The sequence below is a fragment of the Oculina patagonica genome, chromosome 7 (genome assembly GCF_052425735.1).
Source record: "Oculina patagonica isolate OP01 chromosome 7, crgOcupat, whole genome shotgun sequence".
NCBI lineage: Eukaryota > Metazoa > Cnidaria > Anthozoa > Scleractinia > Oculinidae > Oculina > Oculina patagonica.
In genome coordinates, this window is record NC_135764.1 from 22,474,835 (window position 1) to 22,487,116 (window position 12,282).

General features: G+C 38.9%; 1 protein-coding gene and 1 long non-coding RNA gene across 3 annotated transcripts in view; one reads left to right on the forward strand and one right to left on the reverse strand.

Annotated features, from left to right (window-relative positions):
- Positions 1 to 4,264, forward strand: part of LOC144659869 (uncharacterized) — a 54,959-nt gene extending 50,695 nt beyond the window's left edge. The window contains exons 40-44 of the mRNA XM_078520391.1: positions 222 to 315; positions 700 to 885; positions 1,032 to 1,244; positions 1,775 to 2,804; positions 3,740 to 4,264. Coding sequence (XP_078376517.1) covers positions 222 to 315; positions 700 to 885; positions 1,032 to 1,244; positions 1,775 to 2,804; positions 3,740 to 3,780 — 1,564 coding nt within the window. The 3' untranslated portion in view covers positions 3,781 to 4,264. The remainder of the gene's footprint in view (positions 1 to 221; positions 316 to 699; positions 886 to 1,031; positions 1,245 to 1,774; positions 2,805 to 3,739) is intronic.
- Positions 4,265 to 7,917: 3,653 nt separating this feature from the next.
- LOC144661210 (uncharacterized) lies at positions 7,918 to 12,142 on the reverse strand. 2 transcript variants are annotated; one of them, XR_013572237.1, is made up of 3 exons: positions 11,542 to 12,142; positions 11,082 to 11,207; positions 7,918 to 8,791 (listed from the first exon to the last, which is right to left on the reverse strand). It is a non-coding gene; the product is annotated as an uncharacterized LOC144661210 (long non-coding RNA). The 2 variants fall into 2 exon arrangements; XR_013572236.1 differs by lacking the exon at positions 11,542 to 12,142 and having other exon boundaries at positions 11,082 to 11,534.
- Positions 12,143 to 12,282: the final 140 nt, after the last annotated feature.

Here is a 12,282-nt window from a genome sequence, read left to right on the forward strand (position 1 = left end):
GTTACACTATTTTGATAGATCCTTTGTAGAAACTAATGTCTCCAATCGGTTTAAGTGCCCATAACCTTAAACTATTTTCTTGTGCAAAACATATTCACATTTCTCAGAGCAGAATGCCGAAAAAAAAAATGCTCTCGTTTTAAAACCTCGATTTTTTTATGAATCGTCAAAGTGGGGCAAATCGAAAAAGGTTTGAAAGATATGTTTGTACTTGTGCTTAGGAGCAACAAGGAGCTGGAAGAAGTTAAAACATCACTTGGAAATCTGCTGAAAGAACTGGAGCAAATCAGAGCCACACTGACTGTGCACATAGACGTAAGTTCTTTTAAATTTACTTACATTACGGCTGGGTTTACTAATGTCACGCCATATCATTGTCCTAGGTCACGCTATATTTCAGTGACAGTTTTTGTATGTTTTGAACGGACGAAAGTACGCATGTGCGATGACCCTACGGATGAGTATGAATGACCGAACGCACGCACGCACGCACGCGCGAATGAACGAGCGAACGAACGAACGAACCAACGAACGACAAACGAACGAACGAACGAATGAGCCTATGAAATAAATTTACTTTATGAGGGAGGGCACTTATAGTGAAAACACTTGCAATGCAGTGAACGTCCTTTTCAACTAAAATACTAAATTATCCGTCACTATAGGACAATAAATATATAACGTGTTATTTTTTGGTAGGATGGGCAGACTGTACCTCTCTCGCCGATAAAAGCTGCCGCACAAGAGAGAATTGTACGTCAAAACACAGAACTAGCGGATTTTGTTAACAAGTTGAACGAGGAGAAAAAGGAATTGAGAAACGCTTTAGCCAATCTAGAGGAACAGATCGCACAATACAGACAACGAGAAAGGGCAAACGAACAGGTAAAATGGTATCTGAGTGCTGTTTAAATTAACTGCTATTATTTCCCATATAATAAAGCTGCAGAAATAATTCAGAAAATGAGTGCCCTCAAAAAATTCATTCCTTTCGTTTCATAAATAATAATAAAAAAATTTTTTTTCCTCAGAACTCGCGCCTTACAAAGGAGCATGTCGAGTCTGTGCTTAACGCTGAACGTGAAATGTGGGCTCAAGAAAGAGCTCGTTCCCAGCAGGCCTTGAGATCAGCTGAAGCAGAAATGGCTCGTCTCAGGGAAGAAGCCAGCAAAGATGCTCCTACACGCATACCGATCAGCGGCCATGAGTCAGACACCGAAGAAGTTACGTGGCCACGTGCTAAGGTGGGTATACTGTGCTATGAATTGATACCCTGTGTCCATTAACATAATGAAGTAGGTTTGTTGTCGGAGTGAAGTTCTAGACAAGGAAGTTCGTGTCCGTTTTAATCTTGCTTAAATTACAGAGCGAAATGGTAGAAAGAAAAAGTTTTCTGGTGGTATTTCAAAAATGCCCCACCTATGACTTGTTTTTACTCCGTACTATGTAAAAATAATTCAGTGCAATATGCTGTGACCAGGCTTTTGGACGTTCGATACGACTCAAACGTTTTATCTGGCATCGTACAATCGTTCTGTTGTTATTTTATGTTGAAATGTTCTGCCTTCCTCATGCTCGTGCCACATTTTTGCAGAGAAGCGTGAGTTTTTTTCAATTTAAAATGTTTTTGTCTCGATGTTCCGACATGTTGTGTTCGTTTGACCGGACCTCTTTGTAAACATCTTTTCAAATTTGCATCAAATGTATCTTGAATTTGTTGCGGAGCCTCAACACGTGTTGTTATTAATAAGCCTATTCCTTGTCTCCTCTTCAGATCTTAAAGCTCTACAAACGCTTTATCAAGGCTGAAAGTTTTAGGAAAGCTCTTGTCTATCAAAAGAAATATCTTCTGTTGCTACTGGGAGGCTTCCAAGACTGTGAGTCAACAACTCTGGCCATGATTTCTCAGATGGGAGCTTTCCCTGCGGACACAAGGCGCTCCTTCAGACGGACGGCTATCAGCAGATTCCGCACGGCCGCACGCGCTGTCCTCGCTATCCAGCGCATGAACTTTTTGGTGAACAAATCAAAACGTGTTTCTATCTCGGGATCACGCGAGAACACGAGTAGATCGCGCGTGGTCAATGGTGACGTCAACGGTCACGATCACACTGTTTACCAGGCCCCAGCTAATACGTACGCTCCTCGGTCGGTCATCGACCGGCCCAGCAATGTCAACGGTACCAGTGCTGTGCCAACGTTAAATTTACATCAGCCTAGTGTTGGTACTATGTACACTGACAGATACTCGCCTAGAAGTGATCGACGAACTTATGAGAAACACCACACCGGGATAAATGGAGATACGGACTTTAGAAGTCGTCCTGTTAGACCAACCACTACTTCGTCGAGCGAGAGGTTCAGCCGTCGAGAAGACGTCCCAGTCATCGACGGCCCTTCATCTCATCGAAGTCATGTTAGCTCTCCGAGTAGGTCACCTAGAACTTTCTCTCAAACATCCTGGTCGGATTCTCGGCCGACGTCGGCACCGCACGCCCGAGACCCGACAAGTACCGATTATACCCGAATTCTAAAATCTCCACCTGTTCGAGACACTGTGGCTGCACGACGGGAATACAGTGATCACGATCGGTTTGATTCAACACCTCGACACTCTTCGCCGTATCGTCGGGAACGTTCGGCTTCACCCGACGGCTTCCGTCGTAGCGATCGGCCGCTTTCGCCATCCGGCGCATCTTCGGTGGAGTCGGCGCATAATGGAATTGAAAGCGGCGATCACTCGCTGAATTTGTACATTCATAGACTGGAGTCTTTACAGAATAGACTGGGAGCCATCAACAGAGGTACGGTTTTCTTTGATGTATACCTCATGTAAGCGAGTTGCAAGGCGTCCCTTATTATCACGCTACAAATATTTTCTGCTTACCCGGACATGTCCGAAATTTAGTGAAATGAAAAATCTGGTACACACAAAAAGGGATGTCCGTAAGGGAGGGGTTTGTCGAAGATTTTTAGTATAAGAAAGGCCATTTCAAAAACAATAATTGCAATTTAGAAAACATATGAATGTACTTAGAGTGTACTAAACAACTGGCCTCGTCACAGTTTACGCCAGCCTATTTATAATTGTTAGCCTCTGTTGTGTTTGAGCTGTTAACCAAGGGTTAAAAGTGTTATTTATTTTTAATTTGGCGATATGCTATTTGTTCATGTCGTTATTTTTGTTTTCTTGCCATGGCTAAATCCCGTGAAGGACACCATTTTTTATTTTTCGCAGTGGAAAAATTTTGTAATCTTGATACTTGTGATACTTTTCCTTTACATGTAAAAGAGTTCGAAATCATCAGAAGCAAAGAATTCCGAAATTGCGAGAACCCTGTTTTATACACCTGAATGAAGAAACTTTGACCCATGAAAGGCATAAACCATAAACCATGCGACCCAAATGTTTACTGGTAATCGTCGTCTGTGACATAGTTAGCATTATGGGGGCCCCCCCGGAGGGGGGGGGGGGGGGGTAAGACAGGTTGGAAAAATCATGCTCTTAAAACCCTTAAAGAAAGAAAATATCTAGATCATTAATAAATTGAATATTACAAACTTTACCAATGCTGTCTACTCAGTGTCCCAGTCAGTCTTGTCGTTCATGGTTTATGCTTGTCATGGGTCAACGTTTCTTCACTTTGGTGTATATGATTGTCATTGAAACGCTTATCGGACATTGCTATTGTGTTTTCGTAACGTTTTTTTTTTTTTCTTTTTTCTTTCTTTCTTCCAGGTGGTACAACAAGTTCCTTTCCAAAAAGCAGACGATACTGAGGAAATTTATATAAAGGTCCCCTTTCACAAAAACCCGAATTCTCCAAAAGCGTTTTTATATCAAAGATAGTGTACAGCCTTCATCTTACATTTGCTTCTGTAAAAACATTTCAACGCGTTAACACTTCTTTTCAAACAAGTGATGTAATTACAACTGCAACATGCCGCCTAGAGAAAATGATTTCAAAGAAGACGCCAGACGTAATTGTAGTCAAGATGTTAGTAATGAATAGTTTCATTCGTTAGTCTTCGCTTTTAACTCATATTGTTAAGTCTTACGTGCTAATTTAAAAGAGAATTAAAAATGAAAAAGCTTTATATAAAACTAATAGATTATAATCAAGAGTCAATCGATTCCATTAGCCCATGTGAATCTTCTAAAATCTATTTTTAGTCTCATTTCGATGTGCCAGAAGTTTACTAGATGACCACGCGTATGGCACTTAAGAAGAAGGAAATGATTGCTAGGGAAGGATGATAAGTTCGAAAAAGTTCAAATTTGTCAATATGTAGGTCCTCTAAACTTAACTGTTTATTGCAACGCTTGTGCAATTTTGCATGGAGTGGATTTTGAGAGATTCACTTTGGGACAGAAGGAAAACCGTATCCCTGAGTTGCCCTTCTTCATAAAAACTGATTGGTAGGCTTGTTTGATCAGAGTATTTATCCAGACAGAGAGATATTTAATACTTTGAGTTATTTATAATTGTACTATAAACATGTAAATCAAAATAAGAACATATTTTTTGGCGTTGTGTTTATGTTATTTTTGTTACATTTGATAGATTTTGTAGTGTATAAAATATTTTTGTATGGCTGTTGCTTAGTCGTGCAGCGATTTGTAAGTGGCTCGTGAACATTAAATTAGAAAACATTACCTAAATTTAAAAACAATGCCATTTGCAGAAATAAACATTGCAATACTCTGAAACAGTGGTTGTCTTTTTGTGACTACTGCAAATTCTTTACCCCATAGGACGCTATTCTTTCGGTCACCACTAATAACAACGTCTTCCAGTTGATTCACATCTGAATGTCCGCCATTATCAAATCTATAAACGCGCATGTCAAAAAATCAAAACCGGACAGAGGCACACCTCGAGGTTTCGTTCCTTACTGCACAGGCTAGTCAAATAGAACGTAGACCCTGGGTACGAGAGTGGATCAGAGGTCGTTGTCTTTGTGCTGGCCAAAACGATCGCAGCCTCTGGAGACTGGCTATTGCACTACCGCGCGCGCTTATCCTTGGGTAGCCATTATATAAACCGAACATTTTATGCGGTAAGGGATGGACTACTGGACCTACAGTGTACTACCGTACAAGTTTGAAATGTTTTGTCATTTTCGACCAAAAGTTTTCGCGATAGTGATAAAATTAGCATATCTGAGACCCGCTCGCGTACGAGGCAGCTCCGCTCAACAGTGATGTCGTGTCTATCGATAATAAACTCTGAAAAACTGGCCTGACTTGACTTTCTTTTATTGATTTTGTTTAATAAAACATTTACTTTGTTTTTCATCGGAGAGTGATGGTGGCTGCATTATTTATACCCTCAGGAAATAACAGCCAAGTGAAAACTTAATGTTAAAAAGCGGCTGCTTAGGGGGATCAGCTGTGCAACCACTTAAACTTCGATAAACACGACTTGATACTTGAATCCACCTTTTTTAATGATATGTATTTTCACTGTTCACAAGTGCATAACCTTCACTGTCGATTACAACTCTGATACATGTTCTGATCTCTCTGTAGCCTGCGTGGCTCGCACCTCGCGCTCGAACTCCCCTTCTCCTTCCCCTTTGAACGCCGGCCACGCAGGCTAATCTCTCTGCTTAGCGTAATGCTCGCGCTCTTTTATAATGACCAGATTCTTAGCTGTTAATCCTCTGTCAAACCGTCAAATTTGATACATCAATGCTAACGTAACGACTTGCTCAGTTTAGCTCCGTTGTAGTACGACGGCGCGTTAGAACATTAGCATTAAAACCTTCGCACTATTTACAGTGTCGAAATCATTTTTCTTCTAAAATTTCCGTAATCGTCCATACGAGATCTGGTCAAAACAAAGCAGCGTGAGCAGTATAAAAATTACAAACATCATCTTTCATTACACAGTAATAAAAATGTTAAGTAAATGCTGAAAATAAAGGTTCTTGTTTACATAATATTTCAAACAACAACTCTACAACTAAACTCGAGGAAGAAGGGGTGTGTTACTCGGTATCTGTAGGTTGTTTACGAGTTTAAAGTATTGTGTCAACAGCTGCCTGTACAAGCCGAATTCGTTCGTACAACGCCGCAAAATGATTTCGCGCGAAAAGTACACTCCACGATTCATCTCGCAACGGATACCGCCCGCTGTGAGCGGGCCGGATTGGAGAATACCGCCAGCTCCCGGAACCAATCAGATAGCAGGATTTGTAGAATACCGCCCGCTCACGAACAAAGAAAAAAATAATATATAGATTTAGGCAAGCCTAAAAGCGGAGCTCCCCAGTTAATTATTTTGCACTTTATTGAAACCTGAATTCAAGCCATTGTACAATTTTAAGGCTAAGAATATAATATTCGTTTTATTTTTTTTTTAAAAATTTTAATATTGTTACTTACTTTTTTTTACCGTGTCCCGGGGGGGGGGGGGGAAGAGGTACTCCCTAAAATTTACTCAAGGGGTGTGCCACTGAGTCGCTGAGACTCTGGACCTGTTCCAGAGAAAAACGGCTCAATTTGCGACCCTGTTCCAGACAAACAGTGCAAAATAGGTACCCTGTTCCAGACAATATCCACAATGAAAAATATATGAAGATAGATATAAAAACACTAGCGTACATCACAAAGCGCTCACTTGACTTTGTCTGTGGCTTGGAGAAAAACCAATGAGAGGAGCGGATTTTCATAGCTAAACTTGATAGTGTTCCACAGTCAAAAGAGTGATTTGTATACCCTGTTTCAGAGTCAGAGAGGCAAAAGGCATACCCTGTTGAGCAGCACATACCCTTATAGCCCTTATATGGGAGTACCGTATACAGCAACACCAAATAAGCCGAGAACAAACAAAATCAATGAAAACGTTTTAATTCCACCGACAGCATTATGATCCAGAAGTCTGGATGGGAAATTATGCTGCAAAACGGGTAATTATGTAACCTTCGAAGATAAGGAGGGGGTAGTAGGGCTGCATGTTGGGGTAGATAGGCATATCACGTGGTAAATTAGCAAAGCACTTAACATTTAGAGTATATAGGAAATAATATACATCTACATTAAGAATATGGTTAATTTTCTTTTTTTCATTCATTCATTTGTTTTTATTTTCACTATTTGCCTATATTTTAATTTTGAATGGAAATGGCAGAGGTCATACATGTAGCAAAGGGTTAACAGCATATTGCCATAAGCTAATGCCAAGCAAACCGGAGTGAAAGTTAACCACAAGCAAACTAGAGTGAAAGCTAATCCCAAGCACACCGGATAAATAAAGCTAACTGCGAGCAAACAGGGGTGAACCTAACTACAAGCAAACCGGAGTGAAACTAACTGGAAGCAAAGAAGGGACATTCTGTAACCCCATCCCACCCCCCTCCCCCCCCCCCCAAAAAAAAGGATGATAGCACCTTTTTTACTTTTACATGTCTTTTTGAGTCCCCTTCCTCTTAAGGGGTTTCACTTCACTTACAGAAATAAAAAAACAAAAATTCTGGGAAGATAGAATATTGTTTGTGTGTCTCAAACTCAGTTTTGTTCTTTGATTACGCAGAAAAAATAGAATCATGTTTGCTTGTGTATAAAACTATGCAAGAAAAAAAGCATCAATACTTTGACTGCTCTTTTAAAATAAATGAATGTGTGTCCAGCAGTAGCAATGAAAATATATATATGATAAATGCAAATGCGGCCTTACACTACTGACCTTACACTACTATTCATTTATTTCACATATACTTGGGCCGAGTATCATGTCCACCATAAAGGGATTACCCATATACGACCGCTCTCATGTGGCTTTGATAGCTCAGTGGTAGAGCATTGCACTGGCAACGCAAAGGTCGTGGGTTCGACTCCCGCTCAGAGCCTGAAAATTTTTTTCAGGTCTTCAGTAGTGTAAGGCCGCATTTGCATTTATCATATATATATGCTCTTTTAAAAATTTGTATGCTTTATTGTACACATTTTTGTGGAGTCATGTTGCCCATTCGTCATGAAGTTCACAAAGTAAGCAAATGAGTCACAATTTGGTTGCTTCATGGTACCTAATGGATACTGCAAATTTAATCTGGCTTTAGAATATTTCACTAATTTTAACATTATAGCTGTTCTTATAAATTGTACGCAGCATACAACACATAAGAATGAAATTGGTATTGCATATTGCTTGCAATCACGATTTTAACCTCTATACTTAAGAATTACAGTACCACCAGTTTCAGCATTACCAATCCAAATTCAAATTATTACATTGCTTTTTAACTCCACTACCTCCCCCAAGGTCAACCAAAGATCTTATGATATACAGTAATTAGACAACTACATGTAAGTCCTGTGTAGTTGAGGGCTCAAAATATTTGGACACTTACAGGTCATGTTAACCGGCCAAAGAGATTTTAGCTTGGTCACATGTGGTTTCTTACCAGCCAAAACATTGAAAATAGCAATTTTAAACTCCCATTCATTTCTGCTGTTACTGTTTTGGCTGCATAAATTATTCTTAAAAAGATCACTTCATAATGCCCTTGTTACATCTAAAAAGATGTGAAAGAGACAGGTCAATCAAGAAGTTGTTTTCTGAAGTACACTGTAAATACGTTAACATTTAAAATATAAACTTTGCTCATTTGCAGCTTTTCTTGATTTCAATTTACATGTAATTTACTAGTCTCTTGAAAATGGCATCATGAAGACACCCAAACATCAAGCTGGATAATCTTAATCCTTCCTGTTTTCTTTTGATGTCCTTGTCCACATTCTGTTTTTGTGTCTGTGGCTCTGCAAATTCTGAAATTCATGTTAACCCTGAAAAAAGTCAAATGCCACAGATTAAATTAAAATTGATTAATTGGTATGAAAATCAATAATTTATAAAACAAAACACGGATACCTTATATATTTAACAGAGATGTATCAGCACAGACTATTTTTTTTTACTGATAACTGCGAAGTCAACTACAGAAAAAAAACCCGGTAACTCGAACTCGGATAACTCGAACAACCTTGCTAACTCAAACTCACTTCCATTTCCCTTGGATTTGACCCCACCTTTTTGTCATTTTTACTCGGTTAAATTCAAACTCGGATAACTCGAAAACCCCGCTAACTCAAACTAAATTTTGTTTCCCTTGAACAAAATTTGGGTCAAACTTTTTACCCTGATAACTCGAATTCCAGAACTTGCAACTCGCAACGGTTGCCCATTGATTATAGCAATGAACAGATCATGTATTTGACAGTCATTTTCCACTCTTAACAAAAGAATGTGTGGTCGCTTTAGAGTTTCTGGCAAGATAAGTTCAATTTGCACAGTACTGTATACTGAAGTGCTTAAAAATCAGTAAACAATCAATTATTAACTTGGCAAATAAAATATTCAATCAACCCCGCTAACTCCAAAAACCCCGCTAACTCGAACTCATTTTCGTTTCCCTTCAGAGTTCGAGTTAGCAGGGTTCTACTGTAAATATTTCAGGACCTGAACAATCGATGAAAATCGATGATCGGAAAATCAATCGATCAATCGATGACAATCGATTAATTACTGTTGATTGGCATCGATTGGCATCGGCCAATCGATGATCAATCGATAATCACACTTTGGTGGTCGCGAACTTCATCGATTGCCATCGATTGGCATTAAACACACAATCAATCCGAAGCATGAAGTAAATACTTACATATTTTGTTTTGTAAAAAAAAAATAATAAAGCTCCTTTCCATTGAGATGAAGTTTACATCATAAGCTTTAATGTTTCTGTTTTTCATTCGAGTTTCCTACTGTTTGCTAGCGCTAGAATTCCAAAGACACTTCGTTATTCGTGACCGAGTCAAAAATGGCGGACGTGACAGGCGAAACTCATCACCAGACTCCCACTGTTGTCTCGTTTTCGTTCCGACGTACAGACGACGTATTTTTGAGTTCTCTCTGCTACTGTTTGATTTGAAATATTTCGGACGAGCGAGAAAATGTTTATAGACTACAAGACAGAGTTTTAGAAAAATTACATTGTACTTAGACAGCGAGGAATTCTGTAAGTTGCGATTTCTATTTACTTTGCCAGGAGTTGGTTCGAAAGCAAACCAGACCGAAAAGCGTACGCTTCGTTGATGGAGGCGAATAAGACTTAAGCTCAAAACGTTTGTTTTAAATAATTATTGCCTTATTACTGTTAAGTTAGTAAGTTTCTCGTTGTATTGACATTTTTTGGAAAGGTTATCATTGTTGTTGCTAATAAAATATAACATACAAGAGAGACCGTGTGTTTTAAAGTAAACATATTTATCAAATACTAGTCGAATAAAAAACGATGGCAGTTAAATGATCGATTGAATTGGTAATCGATGATAATCGATGAAAATCGATGTTAGTTAATTGATCGATTGTCATCGATTATCGATGAAATCGATAATCGATGACAATCGATAATCACAAAAACTTTAGCGATCGATTGTTCATCGATTATCAATATCAATCGATTAATTGATATCGATTGTCATCGATTGTTATCGATTGCCATCGATTATCGATTCCATCGATTGTTCAGGTCCTGATATTTTAATAAACTCAAAGCATCACTGCAAACCCTTACACTCCCTCTTTAAAAGGTTTGACCTTTAAATACTCCCCCTCCCCTCTACCCCTATATATACATGTACATGCATAGGAAAAACATTGCCACATCTTAAAAGCTTTTCTCTTAACAGTAATACTAAGATTTTTAAAGATACACATTTAATTAATAATAAGTTTGCATGCACAGCTGCATACAGTGTCTAAAATGGCATGAATTTACTCACAAAGATTCCAGTTTTCCAGTAGTCATTAACCTTTGTTGTGTGCATTTTCCAAATTCCACAACAAGATTGTGATTTTTTTATGACAAATATAACATTTACTGTTGACATTCTGAATGAAACCAGCAAAACAGACCTCAAAATCTCAAAATTGTTGACATTGTTATGTAATCCACATGAACGCTCAATAGTGAACAGAACTACATGACAAGTGGATTATTTAATATATTTGGGAACGAAAGAGCTAAGTAATGAAGCTGAAGTTTATTTACTCTGACTAAATGAACAGTAATTTTACCTCCATCATGAATATCAATAAACTGCATACACTGAATCGATCTATTTCACTCGGAGTTAACGAAATTCCAGGTGCTTCGTGCAAACTGACATCACTTTCATTCTCATCTCAGCTGCTCTTCCAGCACTGTAAAACAAAATAATCATATCACAAGCATTTAAAAATCGTAAGCTTAATTTTCTTCGAGATGTGTTGAAGTGATATTCTTTGTGAATTCGTTCCTCGAAGGCCCAACAATTATTTGTTTACATAATCAAATCCTCCTATTTGATCAGTAAAACCTGGTAAAACTGAATTTTAACGAATAGTATTTTTCAACATTGTTCATGTCACAAGCAAATGCTTAGTGGCGAAAGCAAGTAAAATGTGCCGTCAATATAAGCTTACTTTGCGTATAAAGTAAGCTTAAGACAAAACGTAGAGATATTAAATGACGGAAACACTGCAGTTTTGTACTCACCTCAGTAGGTACACTCGTCTGCTCGTTTTATCTCCGTTCCCTTGTTCTCCGCTATTTCTTTGCCTGTTTCCTCGGCACCTCTCTTGCTATTTTAGTCGCTTTTCTTCGCTACTTTGCTACCAGGTTCGACAGGCGCTTTGCTATACTTTTTCGCCTGCTTTCTGTCCGGGTTTTCTGGATCTCTCGCGATCTCTTTCCCGTCGCAAATCGCTTAAACCCTGTTTCCTCGAAGTTAAGTTTACCCTGCTCTCGTTTGTAGTCATCGGCATAACAAGGAGCCAAAATAAATGTGTTTGTCTCAAGTTCTAACTTTCAGACTAGCTGTTTAGACCTCACACTGCAAAATTATTTCGCGCCAGTACTGCGCGAGTTGTCAAGACCTTTCAAGATCCCGGATGTGCGCAACACCGTACGTACGTATGTACGCCGCCGTACGCGCCCGCGAGGCATGCCGCTAGCCATGATGACCATGAAAACTCGGATGCAGAGGTTTCCTATTTTATTTCATGTGTTTTTTTTTTTTTCATGTGTTTTTTTTTTATGGGTATGGTGCTCCGCTCTGCGGCCCTTACGGGCCGCTAAGGAGCTCCGCTAAAAAAGAATATTTGCTTACTTGGTTTGTTTAAATAAAAATGTACAACAGCTAATAAAAATTGTACACTAGCTAAAAGGTTCTTGTCACGTGCAGAACGGGCTTTTTTACTAGAAAAATATCACCAAATACAAGCGTCTAGAAACAAC